The 21,172-nt window shown below is 46.4% G+C and overlaps 1 protein-coding gene across 1 annotated transcript in view; it reads left to right on the top strand.

The window, feature by feature from the left end:
- Positions 1 to 21,172, top strand: part of dnhd1 (dynein heavy chain domain 1) — a 112,873-nt gene that overhangs the window by 28,467 nt on the left and 63,234 nt on the right. Inside the window, exons 6-21 of the mRNA XM_072462678.1 lie at positions 7,016 to 7,097; positions 7,414 to 7,522; positions 7,872 to 8,055; positions 8,132 to 8,225; positions 12,011 to 12,132; positions 12,247 to 12,433; positions 13,908 to 14,146; positions 14,255 to 14,305; positions 14,420 to 14,602; positions 14,913 to 15,100; positions 15,872 to 16,079; positions 16,146 to 16,206; positions 16,336 to 16,438; positions 17,017 to 17,208; positions 19,473 to 19,669; positions 19,991 to 20,119. Coding sequence (XP_072318779.1) covers positions 7,016 to 7,097; positions 7,414 to 7,522; positions 7,872 to 8,055; positions 8,132 to 8,225; positions 12,011 to 12,132; positions 12,247 to 12,433; positions 13,908 to 14,146; positions 14,255 to 14,305; positions 14,420 to 14,602; positions 14,913 to 15,100; positions 15,872 to 16,079; positions 16,146 to 16,206; positions 16,336 to 16,438; positions 17,017 to 17,208; positions 19,473 to 19,669; positions 19,991 to 20,119 — 2,329 coding nt within the window. The remainder of the gene's footprint in view (positions 1 to 7,015; positions 7,098 to 7,413; positions 7,523 to 7,871; positions 8,056 to 8,131; positions 8,226 to 12,010; positions 12,133 to 12,246; positions 12,434 to 13,907; positions 14,147 to 14,254; positions 14,306 to 14,419; positions 14,603 to 14,912; positions 15,101 to 15,871; positions 16,080 to 16,145; positions 16,207 to 16,335; positions 16,439 to 17,016; positions 17,209 to 19,472; positions 19,670 to 19,990; positions 20,120 to 21,172) is intronic.

The raw sequence follows: 21,172 nt of genomic DNA, 5'->3' as shown, positions 1-21,172 counted from the left end.
TGCTCTGTCCGTGAAGAAGAGGTCCACACAGGAACACGCTGCAAAGACAACAGAGGAGACATCTCTGCTTTGTCCGTGAAGAAGAGGTCCACACAGGAACACGCTGCAAAGACAACTGAGGAGACATCTCTGCTCTGTCTGTGAAGAAGAGGTCCACAGAGGAACACGCTGCAAAGACAACTGAGGAGACATCTCTGCTCTGTCTGTGAAGAAGAGTTCCACACAGGAACACGCTGCAAAGACAACAGAGGAGACATCTCTGCTCTGTCCGTGAAGAAGAGGTCTACACAGGAACACGCTGCAAAGACAACTGAGGAGACATCTCTGCTCTGTCCGTGAAGAAGAGGTCCACACAGGAACACGCTGCAAAAACAACTGAGGAGACATCTCTGCTCTGTCTGTGAAGAAGAGGTCCACAGAGGAACACGCTGCAAAGACAACTGAGGAGACATCTCTGCTCTGTCCATGAAGAAGAGGTCCAAGAGTCTCTGCTGCTGTGAGTCAACAATATGCACTATTCATTGTTTCTCATGTGATTCTATTGAGACGAGTTTTGGAGAAAAAAATCACACTTAATGCCAACAGAAGTTCTAAGGTTTAAAGTTACTTTTTTGTGTTTATGAGCAAATTTAGATAAAGTTGTATTTATCATTGAACCATTTTTGTTATTTTTGTAACCCTTATTTCTTGTGACTGCGACTAGAACGGGACACGACAGGGCGTGCCATGGGGGAGGATGGAGGGGATACACTGGGCTGGGAAACAGGGGAGAGTGGAGGAGAAACAGGGAACAGAAGAACAAGGAGGTGCAACTTCAGGCTGCCTACTCCGAGCAGGCACACGTGGTGGAGTAGGAGGCAGAAAAGGTAGAGCCCCAGACAAAGCTGTAATCCATGTCCGTGAATGTGCTTTCTTAGGATCCGTTATCTCATAAGTCACACCTGGGCGACCGACTTGTGTCACATGTTTCAAAATGACAAATGGCTCTTTCCACCTGGGAGCCAGTTTATTCATTTTGTTAGCAGGGTCATCAAGAAGAACAAGGTCCCCCGGCTTGTGCGGATGAAACACAACTTTCTTGTCATAGTGGAATTTTTGACGCAACTTACTGAGTGTGGAATTGTGAGTCGCATCCACAAACGCATGTGTCAAACGTGACGTCAGGTATGAGGCATAAGCTGCAGGCGTACCTGGCGTAGGTGAGATCACAGAGGGACTACAGTTCAAGATAACGTCCAGTGGCAAGTTTGGTTCCCTGCCGTGCACAAGAAAGAATGGGGAAAACCCTGTGCTAGAATGTACACTGGAGTTGCTGTTTAGTCTCTCCACCACACCATCTGACTGGGCATGGTACGGGGTGGTGCGTGTTTTGGTTATCCCCAGTAACCTGTACAAGTGTTACACAAGGTCAGATTCAAAGTGTCTACCCTGATCTGTGTGAATTGACTCTGGCATCCCGTGTTGTCTGACATAGTCCTCAAAAATGCATTTTGCGACTGTAACGGCCCGTTGGTCTTTCAGTGGAAACAGATTTGCATAACGTGTAAAATAGTCTGTGACAACCAAAACATATCTATTGCCCTGAGATGTAATAGGTAGTTCAGTGATATCAGCAGCTACTTTTTGAAAAGGTCGGTCAGCCTGAATAGACTGCAGTGGAGCGCGTTCATGTGGTACAGGAGAACCTCGTTTTTGACAAGGGAGGCACTGAGAACAAAAAGCGTGCACATCACGTGTCATAAAAGGCCAATAACAGATACGCCTAGCTCTCTGTAGTGTGCGTTCTGCATTCAAATGTCCACTTAACTGATTACCAGGTAAAGCTGACAAGGCTGAGGAGAGAAGTACTTTTGGTAAAACCACTTGAAAGTTTACAGACGAGTGAGGACTTCGTTTTGACTTTCTGCAAAGAATCCCTTGTCTCATAGTAAGGTTAGGAAACTCATGCCACAGTGGGAGGAGTACCTCAGCCTACCAATAGGGGGCCTACAGTACTATCATTTACCCATGAAATAACTGTACTGAGACATTCATCACTCTGTTGTTGTTGTTGTTGTTGTTTTAACTGTTCAGAGTCAATAGATAATGTGTCGCCAATGTCCTGAGTAATGTTGTTAGTGTTGGTGTCTGTGGCAGCCACCGCGGCGGTTGTGTCAGTGACAGCCACAGTAACACGCTGCTCAGCTTGGTCAAGTTTTTCTGTACTGGGGCGTCTGGACAAAGCATCAGCATTTGCGTGCTGTTTACCTTGCCGGTGCACAATAGAATAGTCATAAACGTCCGACTCAAGTATCCATCGGCTGCGTCTGCCTGTGGGATCATTGTCAACGGACAAAAGAGGAACTTTGGCTCGATTACCCACTGTGAGCATGCCTTCCTTTAAATCAATGACTGCAAAATGTGCAAAAAGAAAGTCCCAGCCTAATATAACAGGCTGTGTGACATTCCTGACTACTTGTACAGTGTGAGTGAACATCTCACTGCCTAACCTCATGTTTACTGTGAGGGTGCTGAGATTGTCCAAGTAGTCACCAGTCACAGCTCTAGGGACAACCTGAGGTCGCTGTAAAGGTTTTGTTCTCAGAGAGGGATTTGACATTCTAAATGCTTCACTAATCAGCGAGATGTCTGAACCAGAATCTATGTACACTTTCGTAGCAACATTTTCAATAATGGCCAGTACATTGCGTGTGAATGGCTTACGTTTGTTTTGTCCTATTGATAGAATGTGGGCCTGATCACTAGAAGCAGACACTTGGCCCTCAGTGTCTACTGCCACTCGTTTCCCTGACTGTAGTGATCGTCACTAAAGGTCACATGGTGGTTTCTATCATATTTATCCCTGCCTGAGCGTGCTGAGGGGGATCTGTGTCTACCTGCACCAGAAGTAGAGTCATAGTCATGATAAGTGGAGGACTTATCACCATGGTGACGGGAAGGATGCCATCCCTCTGGGCTGCGGGGTCTAGAGTGCCTCACGTAGCCGGATTGATGGTCCTGGTGATGAGGAGTAGGTGTAGGTCCCGAAGATTGCCAACGGTCGAGATGATCTGGTGAGCGCCGACGGGCGAGATGATCTGGTGAGCGCAGACGGTCGAGATGATCTGGTGAGCGCCAGCGGTTTTGATGGTCCGGTGAGCCCCAGCGGTTTTGATGGTCTGGTGAGCCCCAGCGGTTTTGATGGTCCGGTGAGCCCCAGCGGTTTTGATGGTCTGGTGAGCGCCTGGAGAACCCGTAGTCGCTGTAGGATCCACTGCTGGGCCGGTGATAGGTTGGTGTAGAGGAGCGGACGTCCCGGATAGGAGACACGGATGGGGTGCGCCGATACCTCTCCCTGCTACGGTCACCTCGGAAGTGGTCAGGAACATCACAGTGGTTCCCATCATGTCCCTGTTTAACATGAGTCTTCAGAGTTTGAAAATCTCTGGAAAGTTGCTTAATAGCATCAAGTAGTTCGTAGGAGCAATCTGCCTGGTTCTTTTCATTTTTGGTGGAAACCATAGCAGACAGCGGCTCTTCTCTGGTTGCAAGTATTGTTGCACATGCTGTGTTTGTCACTGGGAACGATGGTGGAAGGAGTCTTAAAGCCTCCTGAGCACGTTCCCATTTACATGCAATTGCCAGCGCATCTTCCAACGTCACTGCGCCATGCTCGTGATATTTCGATTGGAGAATGGGGTTTAATCCAGCAATAAATCTTCTAAAGCGTTCCATGGCAATGGCTGGCTCTCCGTAGTTCGGAAAAGCTTCCAGCACTAACCTTGTAACTTCAGCAGCATAAACTTCCAATGGTTCTTTGGACAGGCGTTGTCTTGCATGAACAAAAGTTTGAAAATGAAGCAAAAATTCCTGCCAGAAACGTCATTAAGCTTAGCTGTACATTGGTCATAGTCCTGTTTCACAGCTGGCGATAGCCAATATGCTAACGCATCTCCACTAAGGCGAGTGGGAAGTATTGTGGCTATATCCAGCTTCTGTCCATCAGCGCAGGCTTTAACTGCTAGCTCCAATCTGGTTTTCCATAGAGCAAAACTTTTCCTTTACCATCGCCGTGGAAACATGGCGGCAAATCCACGCGGTAATGAATTACAGTCTTTGGAGAGTCTCCCGCCAAACCAGCATCGCCATTAACAGGTGCGTTGTTGTCCTCAACGCCGTCATCTGGCTGTTGCTGCGACATACTGAAAAAAACTGTCCAGCTAAAACAAGCAGGTGGAACTCTGGGTCTTCACAAAAATAACCGGTGATGGTAATCTTGTATATTCCCGAACGAAGCTAGCTGATTGCTTTGGCAAATTAGCAAAGCCGAAAACAAGCAAGAAAAACACAGCTGCTACCAGTCTGTAACCCTTATTTCTTGTGGCTCACCAGTCTCTGAGGCAGTGGGCATTGCGGGTTACAGTTGAGTTTATAATGTTGTGGGTTTTCTTGTTATTTTCCAATGCTAAAATAGACCAACACGGCAGGACAGTGATTGAGCAGCCGTCTCTTTTATTTCACGTGCTCTCACTCAACTCGTGCGTCAACAAAAAGGGTTGTACTGAAACAATATACAGAACAAATGTTCCCAAAATAAAATAAGTGCAACACACTATAGTCAAATATAAATTCCCCAAATAAATATAAATCAAACAGAAATTTATATTAAATAAAATCATATGTTACATTTTGCTTGTTTTTGCAATCATACTTACTCTAACTATCTACTAATGTAAGGAAAAGAGCCAGTACTTTACTGGTTATCCACTCTGATAATGATTGTTTGTAACTTACCACAGAATCGATTTTAAACAGGCATTGATGTTTACACTGAGTCACAAACTGTATCACAGTGATCAAGTATAATCTACTTTTATTTCAAATTGTGGAGATGAAGTTACTTTGGTATTTTCTTTGCAAAATGCTTCACTTCTGAACTGCACTTAATTTGAATATCCATGGATGCATGTGTTGATTCCATTATTAAAATAAAGTTTTGTTTGTGTCCATGCTTAATAATTTACTTTCATCTGATTCACTTTGGACTATTTCACCAACGTATTAAATGAGTACGAAAATCACATAGTTAAAATCCTAACATTGCACCTTCCAGTCAAACTGCATGGAAAGTGCAGCCACAAACCACCTCATTTTTGTCCCGTTTAATTCCAAAGGAAGGGTAGAATAGGTTGATATGCAGCGATTCTGGATGAACTGTCAGCTCAATCCCCACGGCTCAGTGGTTTAAGCCCTATAATTGCGGGCTACAAATCAGGGAAAAGGTGTATGCCGATTTCGATCAAGTCTGAAACCACGTGATCAGACCCGATTTCCGATCACGTTATGGGAGGGAGGCTACTAAAGACCGAGCCTCCCTCTCCATTCAGACTCTCTGCACGAGCTCCTCGTGCACCTGCTCCACTCCAATGTTTCTGAGCGCACATTTCTCTATGATTCCCCTGCTTTTTCACCCCTGAGCTTGACTTGTGATGTCCAATTAGTGAGTGTTCAGACGGGGGTGCAAATTCAATGATTGAAGCTGTGTGTATTTCAAACATTTTCTATTTGGGGAATATGTGCCCCAAATGCCATGAATATATGCCCCAAATGCCATGGTAATGAGCCGTTATGCCCTAAATTCCATGACTATGTGCCGTTATTCCACGAATGCCATGAATATGTGCCGTTCTGCCCTAAATTCCATGACTATGTGCCGTTATTCCACGAATGCCATGAATATGTGCCGTTCTGCCCCAAATTCCATGAATATGTGGCCTAAATGCCCCAAATGCCATGAATATGTGCCGTTCTGCCCCAAATTCCATGAATATGTGGCCTAAATGCCCAAAATGCCATGATTATGTGCCGTTATTCCACAAATGCCATACATGTGTGCCGTTATGCCCCAAATGCCATGAATATGTGCCGTTATTCCACAAATGCCATACATATGTGCCGTTATGCCCCAAATGCCATGAATATATGCCATTATTCCACAAATGCCATTATGTGCCCCAAATGCCATGAATATGTCGCTGAAATGCCATGAATATGTGGCCTAAATGCCCCAAATGCCATGATTATGTGCCGTTATGCCACAAATGTCATAAATATTGACCGTTATGCCCCAAATGCCATGAATATATGCCGTTATTCCACAAATGCCATGAATATGTGCCGTTATGCCCCAAATGCCATAAATATTGACCGTTATTCCCCAAATGCCATGAATATGTGCCGTTATGCCCCAAATGCCATGAATATATGCCCCAAATGCCATGAATATGCGCCGTTGTGCCCCAAAAACCATGAATATGTGCCGTTATGCCACAAATGCCATGAATATATGGCCGAAATGCGATGAATATGTGCAGTTATGCCCCAAATGCCATGAATATGTGCAGTTATGCCCCAAATGCCATGAATATGTGCAGTTATGCCCCAAATGCCATGAATATGTGCCGTTATGCCCCAAATGCCATGAATATGTGCCGTTATGCCCCAAATGCCATTGGTTTCAACTCACAGTGTAAACAAAAACAGGAAGGCTACTATCAGGAGGCTCCACCCAGTGGGCAGGGCTTACTTAGAGTAAGAGTAGTATCCGAGTTCTCACAATAGATCCACAGACTGAGAATGACTCTTGGATGAGTGTCTAAACGTCTTGTTTTTATAAAACAATGTCCAGATAACAACAACTGAATCTTTTTCTACCAACAACTAACATATCCAACAGATAATCTAGAGATATTCTGGTTATATATATATATCACGTTTTGATGATTCAGCTGTCTTCATTCTCATTGAATGAAAAAACAAAACAATATAAATGAGCTGACATTTGGCAGCTTCTGGTTTGCACAGACAAAGACAAGACGACACCCTGAAGCCAGGACACAGAACATGCAAAACTACATTCTCATGGCAGAGAATATTTAGCACACTGATATCTGATTGAAAAAAGTGATTTCCTGCGGTGGGCAGCGTGTGACTGGACCGGGGAAATATTTCATGCTTGTTTCTGATTCCCTTAAAGGTTCCTTGGCCAAACGCACAAGAACATCCACATTGTCATGTTGCTGCCGCACAGCAGTACAGGGATATCCAGACTGTGCAACGTAAGTAGTGCTCTTCTGCTTAGGCAATATAAAAAGAACACGAGTAGCACAGAACATTTAGAGAAACAAAATCACGACACAAACACAAAAAAGTATATATATATATATATATATATATATATATATATATATATATATATATATATATATATATATATATATATATATATATATATATATATATGATGGCCTGATTTTCAAATGGTCAACTTAACCGTGTTTTTACGGGACCATTTTAACTAAATATCTAAATGTTGCCCATACTGTCGTAAGGACTGAAAAGTTTGATATCCAGATAACACTCTGTTCTGTTCAGACACAGAAGAAGAGGGCAGTGAGGAGCAGCTGCTGTGTGGAGCTCTATCAGCCATGGACCTACCAGTCTCTGCTGTCCACTGCACAACGCTGTTTCCAGACCAGTGCATGTGAGTCATTACATGTCTATGTATATATATATATATATATATATATATATATATATATATATACATACTGAAACCTAAAATGCAGGACAAAACCGGATTATTACTGAAATGAATCACTCAAAATACAAATCTGAGTAAGCCAATGATAAAGGAAGTCCATTTTCCTTTAAAGCTGGGTTATCTGATTTTCAAACTGTGAAAGGAGGAAGTACGTATTGGAATACTGTACTGTCTATGTCTAACTTTTTCTCAACTCTAAAACTTGTAGTGTTCATTTTGGGGCAATTTTACACTTTACATTTCCCCCCCAGTAATTTACAGAAAACCAGTGACTTTCCCCTGATTCCAGATGTAGGAGAGTACGTGTGCAGTGTAACAGAGGCCATGGCATGGGTCCACCTATGTGCAAGTCACTATGCTTCCGCTCTGCTCACCTACCAGCCCTTCAGTCCTGCCTCCTACCTTGAGTTTCTAAGCCACTTCTTTGAGATGTTCAAAATGGTGCAACGTAAAGCCCTACAGCAAGCACAACGGTAGAATGTTATATTGATCATGCATTATGTATTATAAATGTTATGGATCTTACAGACTAAAACTGGTGTTTTTCAGATTGGCAGCAGTGGTGACCAGCCTGGAGGAGATGACTAACATGGCCCTGGAGAGACTGCTCACACAGAGGGAAAAGACTTATTCCATACAAAAGGTGTGTTTACATTAAAACCCTGTATCATTTCAGCTGAATAAGAATGCCTCAGGGAGAGAGGACACTGAAAGTTGCTTTTGGTGATACTGTATATTGATGAAGACAAGTAAACAGGCAACAATACATGAACTATATAAATGGCCATCCAAGAACATTGGCAAAAACATTAGAGTTTCTAATATGTACAATGTTTAAATCACAACGTCATACATTACCCAAATAATTACAATTCAATGTACATTTATGATCTGGGTGTCACATACCAGTAGTAAAGTGCTAAATGCACAGTAGAGTGTGTGAGTTTTGAACAATTGGTCACAGAGCAGTGCGTGCAAGAGTCTGTCGGCCACAATAGCCTCCTACCGGGCTAAACCGACCAAGGTGACGGCTTCCTGGTGGGAATTGCCGCAGTAGAATTCAGTTTATGGCCTAGAATCCTTTCATTAGCTTGCCAATTCCGTATTTTTTGCCTAATGCAGTTTTCTCACGGCGTTTAGATGGTAGTCGGCTCCAATGAGTTGACAGTAAATACATTTAGTTTGATATAGTAGATATAAAATTCATAAGTATGACAACTCCTCTCCTCCTACTTGTCTTAAATGCTGCAAGGGTGACTCACTTGTCTACTCCTTTTGGTACTGCAAGAAAATATGAAAACTTGGTCGGACATCGAAAGATTACTCTCAAACGTTTGTAAGCAGAGATTTATATTTACAGATACACTATGGGATGACAAATAGTACACTTGTTTACAACATTTTTTTTTACTGCAGCATTGGAAAAATGAAAATGCCCCAAGTCTAGTAAAATGGAAATTGTTAATAATATATTACATAAATATGGAGCAAAACAGTTATATTATGTGTGGGGAACTATTTACGATGCCCAGTAATTTAGCCCAAGCCTATTGGCAATACTGGTGGATAGAATTTGCTCTATGTAAAAGCAGTAATTACAGTATTTGGTGCTATGGAGTGATTGGACAACAACGTGGCTGTGGCAGCATGGTTGGGTGTAGTTCTTGTCTCATTACCTGCTATTTCACAGAGTTCCTTAATATGTTTTGATTTGAAATTGAGCCCTTGATCCATATGAAGACGTTCAGGAAACCCAAAACATACAATGAAGTTTTCCCAAAGACAACGTGCCTTCTGGTTCGGCCTTGGCAAAGCCACGGCGGACTTGGTGAAGTGGTCTATAAGAACCGGACCAAACCAACATCCCATGATCTCTCTGGTCTGCATGTTGTTACCGTTGGTTCTCTCCGGGTTCTCCGGCTTCCTCCCACCGTCCAAAGACATGCATGTGTTAGGCAAAATTGGTGACTCTAAATTGGCCCAAATGAATGTGAGAGTGAATGGCTGTCTGTCATGTCTATGTCTCTGTGACGAGTTGGCCACATTTGGGGGTTTTCTGCAGTTTGGTCTTATCTTCACCGCACCGAAAACAGTAGCCAAGCTTGGGTGCAGAAGGTGGGTTTCTTTGTGTCTTTCCCACCCTCGGTTGGATGTGGGCTTAGCTGAAACAGACAGGTTAGAACTGGACTGGGTGGCAGTTAGTGATGCCAGTTGCCTTGAATGTCGGCCAACTGTTTAGTGAGCTGTTCAATCACCTCTGATGAACAATGAGGAAAGCAAGTATCTGAACACCCTGCGATTTTGCAAGTTCTCTCACTTAGAAATTATGGAGGGATCTGAAATGGTCATTGTTATTGAAATCAGGCTCTCAAAGACCTGTTAGTCTGCCTTTAAAAAGTCCAACTCTACTCCACATCTAAATAAGTTGCACCTGTTTGAGTTTGTTAGCTGCATAAAGGCAAGGCAAGGGAAGTTTATTTGTAGAGCACAATTCGTACACAAGGCAATTCAAATTGCTTCACACAACAGGAAAACATGCATTCAAATCACAAAGACATGACAGAAATCACAAAACCGTCATTTCTATTCATTCAATTTACAATTTTGATAGCATGAACCATACATTTTGTCCGTGGTTAGTGATCAGCCAGATGGAAAACCAAATCTATTGGACCACACTGGCAGACTCTCCAGACAATCTTTCCCATATTTTTGGCCAATATCAGCATGACAGGAGTCTCCGGGATGGACGCTTCACTAGCAAGGACCACGCCACAACAATGGAATATGAAAGAATGTTTATTGATAATAGTGATGAAGGATCGATGATGGAGCGATGATGGAGCGATGATGGACATTTGATGGAGCGATGATGGAGCGATGATGGACATTTGATGGAGCGATGATGGAGCGATGATGGACATTTGATGGAGCGATGATGGAGCGATGACAGTTGGCTGGGTAGAGACTCAGGATGGGGGCTCTGTCTCGGGTAATCAGCTCAGCCGATTCAGACTCCTCCTCCGTAGATGGTGATGTGTTAAGGTGAAAATGATAGAGACATGGGGTGGGAGGGTGGGGTCCAGAGAGCAGAGACAACGAGAGATGCTGGGATTGGCCTGTATAAATAGGGCTTCTGGGTAATTTGAGGTGTGGTTAAAGAGTGGAGGTATGGTTGCTGGAGAAGTAAGAGATTGAGGCATGGTCCTGCTCCCCAACACAAGGTAATGAATAACATTGTCAACTGCACTTCACAAGCAAGGACCACGCCACCACAATGGAATATGAAAGAATGTTCATTGATAATAGTGATGATGGAGCGATGATGGATCGAGGATGGAGCGATGACGGAGTGATGATGGAGCGATGATGGAGCGATGAGAGTTGGATGGAGACTCTGTCTTGGGTAATCAGCCCAGCCGATTCAGAACCCCCAAAGATGATTTAAAATGAAGGAAGATGATCTGGATCCCGACATAAGCCTGGCTGGAAATAATGTTAACTGAGTGACACGAGAGAAGAGGAGCCGAATAGTCAAGACTCTCTGCTTTTAGATTCCATCGAGCTACTCTTCAGTCTGTCCATTATTGGAGATCAAGATTAATACTGGTGCATTGGAATAGAGTTTTAGCGTTTGTGGGTTGTTGACGGAAGTACATGGGTGTAAATAAGGTGCAAGAGTGATAAGATTGAGGTTTGACTGAGCAGTCGTTGAAACTGGATTTCGTGGTGGAGTCGCCTTGCTCCGGAGTGGAGCGAAAGGTTGGGGAGAGCGAAATACTTGCATGGATGTAGGAGTTGACGAGCTGCAGATAGTAATGAAGTCAATATGAGGGATGCATGAGGAAACTTAATTGAGAGCTGAATGAGATTGAGAATAAGTGGAATGAAAGATATGAGGGTAGACCGATTTATATGGTTCCTGAAGATCGAAGAAGAGGAATTGAGGCGATCATCGAAGTTCGCAGTTGGTCGATTATGGTGACTTGAGTATAGGCAATGCGGTTGTTGGATTGATATAGTAGAATAGACTGAGAGTCTAGAGCATTATGAGGTGTACTCACATACCCCATGCTGGTGGATCCATTTATTGCTGCAGTCCAGTTCTTCTGATTGAAAGTAGAATGGTGATAGATTCTTCTGCCTCTGCCAGTGTTTTGAGCATGTGTTTTTTTACCTTCAAAAGTCACCAGAAAAACTGCCGGAAATGTCTGCCTTAGTTATGCTCTTGAATTATCTACAAATGTGGCAAAACTTTGCTTGTTGTTGACAAATCTTTTTTGGAATATCTTGAGCAGAGAAACATTTGTACTGTAGATCTCTTTTAACGTTGTATTCATGGTTTCCTTGCAGTCTCCTTGAAACAGTGGTTAAGAAACTGCATTATCATGCCTTGTGGTTTATCAGCTTCTCGTTTTTTTGGCCCAGGTGGTGTGCTCTTTCTGTAGTTTTAGGGGTGACCACAGCCCCGGGATCACCGTTTTGAGAAACCCCTCAGTGGTGTCCCCCTCACCACCCTCCGGGACTCCCACGAGTCTGAGATTGTTTCTGTGGGATCTGGACTCCAAATCCAGAATCTTGCTCTTCATAGTCTTGTTTTCTCTCCATTTCAGCTTTCAGCTCCTGCAACTCGTCCATAATGTCTGAGATATGCTGCTCCTCAGCAACGTGCCCACCGGCTCCTCCTGCCTTCAGGCCCACATCGGCTTCTACTCTGTCAAACTAATTGATGCCATGTCACGCTGCATTTCCCGTAACTTATGTCCTTTCCCACATCCCTCCGGGACCTGGGGAGTCCACACCGGGGGGCTCATCTATGTGGTGGAGGGTGTCCCTCCAGGAGTTGGTCACGTTAGCCTTGTCAGCATTAGCTTGTAAGAGAGTCTTTTCCGCCGAGGTTACGGTCAATCAGCTTTGATTGTTTAGCCCCTGAAGCATTACCTCCAGTGGGGTTATGAATCAGAATTGTCAATGAACAAAATTCACAACCATAGGAACTTGTCCTGGTGATTCAATGCAGCACAAACAATGAACAATGAATAGCTACCAGATATATAAAAATAAGTAAGTAAAGTAAAACTAAAGTAAAAAATAGGCTTGATATATACATAAATAAAATGAGTAGTGCAATAAGAAGTGAACAGTGCAGTGAGCGCAAAGTGTTCATGAGTTCAACGGCAGAGGGAAAGAAACTGTTCTTGTGACGGGAGGTTCTTGTCCGGATGGACCATAGCCTCCTGTCTGAGGGGAGTGGCCTCCTGCCTGAGGGGAGTGGCCTCCTGCTTGAGGGGAGTGGCCTCCTGCCTGAGGGGAGTGGCCTCCTGCCTGAGGGGAGTGGCTCAAGGGTGAGAAGAGTCAGCTGTGATCCGACCTGCACGTCCCAGAGCCCTGGAGAAGTACAGGTCCTGCAGAGATGTTGGCAGAGGCCCAGTGTAATGGTGCAATGCGCCTGGTGCTTATTCCAATGTTAGTTTGTTAACATATAAAATCCATTCAGGGTTGAGGGGCCAGCCCATTTAGAACTTAATAATTATTATTAATGTCTTAATGCAAAGGCTTCAAAGTACTCCCATTTGTTAGGGACTATGTCGTAAGACAATATATGACTAGTTTGATAATGTGGGGAATTTTCTTTACATTGTATTTATAAATTAAATTTGACTCAAATATTAATGCAAGATACTTAAAATGTGACTTGGCTTCGGCTATCTCTCGATCCATTCCCCCAACAACAGCTTTACTCAGAGTTATATTGACCAAAAAAAAGGATTTTAAATCCTAATTTCCTTATGCACTTAAAATTCGATTCACTAGCAAGGACCACAACCCCATGTTTGATGCAACAGATTTATTGAAGAACGAAAATGAATAATAAGTATGTATAAGCAATGGATGCCGTTTTGGGGCTTCGGTAGATGAGGGCTGTAGGCTCCCGGGCCTTTGAACCCCCTGTCTGAAAGATAAGCAGAAGATTTAGAAGGGGTGGGAGGGAGGGGCATGAAGTAACGAACGCAGGTGTAATTGATTGGCCTGTTTAAATACTGTGGCCGCCGGAAGGGACGTGGAAGGGGGTGTGGTCCTGCTCCCGAACTTAAGATAACAGACTTATCTTCATTTCACTAGCAAGGACCACAACCCCATGTTTGATGCAACAGATTTATTGAAGAACGAAAATGAATAATAAGTATGTATAAGCAATGGATGCCGTTTTGGGGCTTCGGTAGATGAGGGCTGTAGGCTCCCGGGCCTTTGAACCCCAAAAGAAGCCTATGGAAGAAGCGCTGATTGAGCGGACTGAAGGTCGCTGAGGTTATGTCTGGTGTAGATTTCGAACGCCGTGGAGGACCAACGTCCCATGTTTTTGATGAAGCGGTCGGGAACTCCGCGACTGGAGGCAGAAGTAGCAGCACCGATGCGGAATGAATGTCCGGAAAAGAAGTTGGGGCAGATGTTGGACCTAGTAAGAATAAGTTTGAAGAATGGAATGAACCAAGACCTGGTCGCGATTTGGCCAAGTTCGGTTGTGAAGAGCGGGTCGTGGGGAGAGGCGCCGTGCGTAGACCGGTACGAGATGAAGTCTAGAAGGACTTCGAAGGGGCTCAAGACGGAGTTGAGTTTAAATAGGAAAATTGGGGTTGAGTTACCGCTGTGGTTGGTCTTGCTCTGTTTGAGGTGGAAAACTAAGCAGTCGCTGGATGCTAGTTGGAGATCCTTGATGCAAGGGTGACGAGAAGGGTCGTGGATTGAGGTAGAGGGTGCGAACTCTGAGCAACGGAGAAAACCAAAGAAAGCGAGAAGGAACATCGCTTCTAGGGTGCGGGTGATGTGAGGGTGCAGGAGGTTGGATCTGATGGTGACGAGACATCGAAGAAGGAGATCTGACGTGAGGGGGAGCATCCTGCGGATCATTGGGCGACTCTGCCTTTGCAAGCCTTTGATGACCATCGTGGCTTGTGTGAAAACCGGAACGGGAAGAGAGCAGCCTGAGAGCAACCTGGAGAAGAAGTTGATGCCGCTCAGGTAAGCTTTGATGGTACCAGGGGTTAGAGTAAGATAGGTGAAAGCAAACGAGATGTAATTGGTTAATGAGAGAATGTCGAGAGAGGGGAAAGGCAGGTTAAAGTGGCTGTGAAAGGAACGGAAGCTGTTCCAGGCGGTCCAGTAGGAAGACAACGTTCTGGGAGTGAAGCTGTGCAGGGTAGCAGATCGGGAGATGAAGAGGAGGTCGGCCAGAGCGGGGTTGATGTGTGGAATGTGGTGGCTGAAAATGGAGGGACAGGAATCGGTAGGGGGTCTGCCTCGGGAGCCAATGTCCTGAATTTCTGAAAAGCAAAACGGGAGAGAGAATCGGCAACAGAATTAAGGTAACCGGGAATGTATTTCGCTCTGAGGATGAATTGGTGCTTGATGGACAACCAGGTGAGGCGGCGGACGAAAGGCATGATGGGAAGTGCATTGCTTCTGCCTTTGTTGATGATGTCAACGACTGCGAGATTGTCGGATTGAATAGCCATGCACGTAGAAGTCCACTCGTGGCCCCAGAGAAGAGTGGCAATGACAACGGGATAGATCTCGAATAAGGCGGAGGAGGATGGACCGGACTTATGAATGAAATCGAGAAACTCATTGGGCCTGGGGGCTGACAACCACCTGCCCAGGTAATAACCCCCAAAGCCTGCTGATGGTGCAGCATCTGTAAAGAGAGAGATGTCTAATGGGGCTGAAATGATGTCCCGATAGAAAAGCGTGATACCATTCCAGTTAAAAAGTAGCAAGTGCCAGAATCGAAGCTCTGACTTGACCGACTTGCTTAGGATGATTACGCTGTGGAGGGATTTAACGGAAGATGCTAGTGTCAACAGGTGGGAAATGAATGCTCGTCCTTGAGGAATGATGCGCATGGCGAAGTTGAGATGACCAAGGAGTGAGAGGAGCTGCCGTTTCGAGCATGAAATGGCGACGAGGAAGTTACTGAGGAGGAGGGAGATCCGGTTCAGCTTCTCTGTTGGGAGGAAAGCTTGGTATTTGACTGTGTCGAGGGTAATGCCGAGGAACTCTAGGGAGGTGGAAGGACCCAGGGTCTTCTCTTCCGACAGGGGAACCCCGAGGGACGAGAAGACGTTTTTTAGAGTCAACAGGTCGCGTGCCGGAGGGGACGAGATTGGCGAGACGAGCAGAAAGTCGTCGAGAAGGTGAACCAGGAATGGTACATCATGTTTGTTAAGGAGAATCCAGCAGAGGGCTTCGGATAGGCAGTCGAACAGTTTGGGGCTGCTTTTACATCCGAAGGTGAGACGGACAGCAAAGTAAAAGGCACCTTTCGAGCAGACGCCGAAGAAACGCCAGAAATCTCTTTAGCGAGGAGAGAATCCACGACTCCTGGTTCCTTCAGGGCTGACTGCAGGTTTTTGCAGGTGAAGGAAGTGGATGGAAGAGAAATAAGGCCGGGCCGGAAACCCTCGGAGAATCCGGTGATGAGGAATCTGACGAATTCTGGGTCTGGATGATCCTGTAGTGCCTTGGACAAGGCGGGAATCTGAATGGGTGTGGAAACTTTGCATAGTCATGATGTTGGGTTGTGGGGGCACGCCGAACGAGAGTGCCCTCCGCCACAGAAGGAGCAGGTATGCAGGAATCTGCATTGGAATAGGGTGCAACGAGAGGCGTTGAAATTGTTGCAATCGCTTTGCCGCCCTGAAGCATGATGGGACGGCCTCTCTTGTCGACGCCTTGGGGAATTGGAATTTTTGCAGACATTGGTGGGATCGGAACTGGTTGAGTGGCTGGACGGACCGGAGCCGGGGCCTGAGCCTGGGTTGGAGGCCTTCTGGCTGGGAAGACGCAGGCAGTGGCCGGGTGGGATGGGGCGCCGCAGAAGCTGCAGCAAACTGAAGCTCGAGATGCAAAAATCCTGCAATAAAGTTCCTGATCAAGACTCCCCCAGAATGTGTTTTGATTGAATTGCTGAAGTCGGGCAGCGGCTTGGGAGGAGAAAAGGATGTGATACTGATAGAACCCTGGGCCACTGAATCTGATGGCCAGATCTAGGATCAGGGTCATGTAAGAGTCGAATTCTTCACGGCGATTGGGATACATGGAGCAGATTATGTCTCTAAACAGGCTGAAGGCAAACGCGAATTCGAGGGGGGTGAGTTCTTTAGAACGCGAGGGGATAGGGTCGCGGATGACGTAGAGCCCGTCGTGGCTTTCGATGACGCGGGTCATGCCAGCCCTGAGGGAGGGAGGACGAAGGAGTTCAGCCAGGTCCACGTATTTACCTGCAATGATCTGCTGTCTGATGTTGCTGGGGATGGATGAAGGTTTCGGTGCTGGAACGGAGGTCGGAGGAATGGCTGATGCCAGAGTGAATTGGGCTGGACCGGGAACCGTGCCGATCAGTCCCTGAAAGGGATAGCTGGGGTTTGGAAATGTAGAGGAGAGCGTTGCTTGCTGGTGGCTGACCTGGGGCATGAATGAGTTTGCTAGCTGCGAAGGTGGGATCGACACCGTAGCTGAGACCTGGGCTGTGCTGTGGGGCCGGGCTGACGACGTCGAAGGTGGGGCCCAGGACACGGAGGGCAAAGCCCAAGCCGGAAATGACGTGGTTTGTGGCGCGGCCACGGAGGGTAGGGCACCCGGCGCGGGGGGTTGGGAAGTTGGGACCACTGAGGAATCTATGGTACCGGAAGTGGAATGCTGATGAATGAGAGGCTCTTGGGAACTTTTAGCGTGAGCCGGGGAAGGTTGGAATGGAACCACTCCTGGCTGGCTACTCGAACCATGGGGATGGGAAGGTGGCCTCCTGGAAGTAGATGTCCCAGCGGGAAAGCGATTTCGCGTAGGTGAGTCTGGAGCGACGGACTTCCCTGAGGAACGGGCGTGGGGCGTCTGCGAATGAGACATGGTGGTGTTTAGGAAGGATGAAAGGAATTGGACGTCCCGGTGCCCGGAGGGAAGTGTGGGAGCTGGCATCTCGGTGCCCGGGGATGGGGTGGGGGGAAGGAAGGAGGAGACATGGCATCCCGGTGCCGAGGGGGGAAGAAAGTAGAACTGGCATCCCGGTGCCGAGGGGGGAAAGAAAGTAGAACTGGCATCCCGGTGCCGAAGGGGGAAAGAAGTAGAACTGGCATCCCGGTGCCGAAGGGGGAAAGAAGTAGAACTGGCATCCCGGTGCCGAAGGGGGAAATGAAGTAGACCTGGCATCCCAGTGCCGAAGGGGGAAAGAAAGTAGACCTGGCATCCCGGTGCCGCGGGGGGAAAGAAAGTAGACCTGGCATCCCGGTGCAGAGGGGGGAAAGAAAGTAGACCTGGCATCCCGGTGCCGAGGGGGGAAAGAAAGTAGACCTGGTATCCCGGTGCCGAGGGGGGAAAGAAAGTAGACCTGGCATCCCGGTGCCGAGGGGGGAAAGAAAGTAGACCTGGAATCCCGGTGCCGAGGGGGGAAAGAAAGTAGAACTGGCATCCCGGTGCCGAGGGGGGGAAAAAGGAAGTAGACCTGGCATCCCGGTGCCGAGGGGGGAAAGAAAGTAGACCTGGCATCCCCGTGCCGAGGGGGGAAAGAAAGTAGACCTGGCATCCCGGTGCCGAGGGGGTAAAGAAGGTAGACCTGGCATCCCGGTGCCGAGGGGTGGATTAGAGATGGGGGAAATAGGAGAACTGGCATGAGGTAGAGAGATGTTTAGTAAAAGGTAGTGTTCATTGTTAGGGGGAAGGGCGAAAAGGAGATCTGGCATCCCGGTGCCTGAGGGAGAGGTATTTAGTAAATGTAGAGTTCACGGTTAGGGGGGGGGGACGAGGAGGAGAACTGGCATCCCGGTGCCTGGGGGAGAGAGCATGAGGGGGTAGAGAGCGAGCAAGAAAGAGGGGGCATGAAGAAGAGACATACTTACTTGTTTAGGAATAAATGAGAGAAAAAGTGAGGCCTAGTGATCCAGGAAGAGAAAATTGCAACCTTTCGCTGGATAAGAGTGGGGCCTCGCATGAACCCAGCGAGAGGGAGGGAGAAGGAGGGAGGGGGAGAAAGAGAGCGCGGGTGAGCGAGAGCCAGGGTAAAGGACGGGGTTGAAAAGGAATGAGGGGGAAAGGGGAGGAGTTTAATATTTATTTATATATTAGAATTTTCTTTTTTTTTTTTTTTTTTTTTTTAATTTAATATTTTTTTATTTATTTTTTTATTATTTGTTGAGGAATCTCGTCAATTATGCGTATGTGGTATATTAATATGATCGATTGACGAGTACCCATTATTAAACGTGTCCTTAGAGGAGTGCCCGGGGCAGAAAAATAAGAAATTGGTGATCGGGCAACTAGTGCTTTTAGAAGTGAGCACGGTGAAAAGTAAATTGTTGAACTATTAAACTATGAAGGAAAGTATAGAACTTTGAAGCGCAGCCCGGTGCAGGACAAGCAAACGTGAAAGAAAGACTCACTCTTCTGGAAGAACCTGCGGCACCTTTGCCGTGAGTTGGAGGAGCGGAGCGCGCACCGCTTCCTGACCTCGGAACGGCGCGGTTAGAGCGGGCGTGCGCTGGAGTGTTGTGCTGGTCAAAGAGCAGGTTAAATAGCGTGCTCTTGTTGTCGGTGCGGTGGAATATGGTGCCCTTATTTTTGAGCGCTCGCTGGAGACCTGCCACTGTCCATTCGGATGGTCTAGGCGGAGAGGAGCGCTGAGTCCGTATTGGACGTGTTTGGGGCGAGGATAGGGGCCGGATAAGGGCCTCCGGAGAGCGGCGAGGCCGCGTGGAGGACCCGGGAGAGCGGAGGGATCTGGAGTAGGTGCTGGTAGGTGGGGATCCGTGTTGGGACGCCCGTCTACTGGCTGGTGCTTTGCCTTTTGAACGAGGATGGAGTCTGGTAATGAATCTACTGGGTGTACTGGGTTGGGACAAAGGAGAGGAAGGCGAAACGGGAAAAGAAATAACGGAACGTAAACGAGAACTGCGCCTGGGTGAACGGCTCCGGGACCGAGGGCGGCGAGGTGGTAGCCCGAAATGCGCCCCGGTGGAGGTCTCCTGGGATGGTGGAGGCGAAGCCTGGGATGGGCTGATCAGGTCCTCGTCGGAAGGAAGAAGGCTCAGTAGATCCATGGTGAGTCGAAAGTTCGTTTTGGCGCTTCAGAGGGTAAATCTTGCAACGCATGAAGTAACGAACGCAGGTGTAATTGATTGGCCTGTTTAAATACTGTGGCCGCCGGAAGGGACGTGGAAGGGGGTGTGGTCCTGCTCCCGAACTTAAGATAACAGACTTATCTTCATGTAAATCCTACATCAGGGTGTTACATGTTAGTGTTGCACAATTGTCTTTTGACCCACGGGTTGAAATAAACCTCAACCCACGATCACTATTACACATATCCATCTATATTATTATCTGGCAAATACAGGTCCCTGAAAGCTTTTTGTTGTGCAGGAGGAAGCATCGGTGCTCAGAGCCCTCATGGAGCAGGAGCAGTGGCTGCAGGACGCCCAGCACAGAAATGTCCTCGAGAAGGCCCGGCTCACACAGCTGGAGCAGGATATCCAAGAAACCCAACTGAAGGTACAGTGGGCTGGTGTTTGCATGTGATCCTCGCCTGCTTGTGTTTGTGAGATTTTTTATTTTAAAAATATATTTTTGGTCCGTAGGCTTTATTAGAAAGGAAAGGACAGGGTGAAATGGATAATGGGGATGAGATAGAAGGGGGGACATGCAGTAAACTGTCGGAGTCGGGAATCAAACTGACAACACCAGATGTACTTGGATGTACGTGTGCTGTGTCTTAACCACCCGACCACCAAATATAAATACATTGATTAATTAATTTAATCATTTTGCATCACAGCTGATGAAGCTGATACGAGAGAACACCCTCATATGACAAAAACAGATATAAACAGAAAATAACGTATCATTTTATTGTAAAAGCTTGGTCCTAGGTTTGACCATGTACATTCCAACCAGTGTATCACAAATCTACTTTCAATCGCCTATTCATTATATACCAGTTTTTATTCTACTCAATTAGCCTTCTCAAATAAAGTACATTCCCACTTTCAGTTGTTCTTGAAAAGTTGAAGATGAAAATGTTGGGTGTTATAGCTTAGAACAAGCTTGTCGAAAGTATTTTTTTTAAAGGACAAACCATTAGACTTGAGTATTGACATTGTAGCATAATGGTTTGAGGAAATATTTTTTGTTTACAAAGAAACAAGGTCCTTATTTTCTGACCACAGTTTCAGTTGCAGAGAGAGACAGGAATTATATGTAATGTAGATAATAGGAAACAGAAAATGTCAATACTATTTCTCAAAAAGTTCTGATTTAGAATTCTTGATAAATTCAGTCAAAGGGTTACAGTGGTTTTGTTTAATTTCTTCTTCATACCTATAAACACCATCAGCCTCTGCTCCTGAGGGACAAGCTGGAGACGGCTGGTGTGGAGTATGACCTGCAGAGTGGATCCTGGACTACCTCACAGACCGACCCCAGTTTGTGAGAGCACGGGACTGTGTGTCCTACACTCTGAACTGCAGTGTGGGGGACCTGCAGTGTGGGGGCGCCCCAGGGCACTGTCCTTGCGCCCTTTCTCTTCACCCTCTACACTGCAGACTT

This window comes from Eucyclogobius newberryi, unplaced genomic scaffold, assembly GCF_026437365.1.
Source record: "Eucyclogobius newberryi isolate DKJ021-1_F unplaced genomic scaffold, fEucNew1.0.hap1 SCAF_4, whole genome shotgun sequence".
In the NCBI taxonomy this organism is placed as follows: Eukaryota; Metazoa; Chordata; class Actinopteri; order Gobiiformes; family Gobiidae; genus Eucyclogobius; species Eucyclogobius newberryi.
The sequence above is the reverse complement of the archived record's forward strand: the minus strand, read 5'-3'. Positions and strand labels throughout refer to the sequence as shown.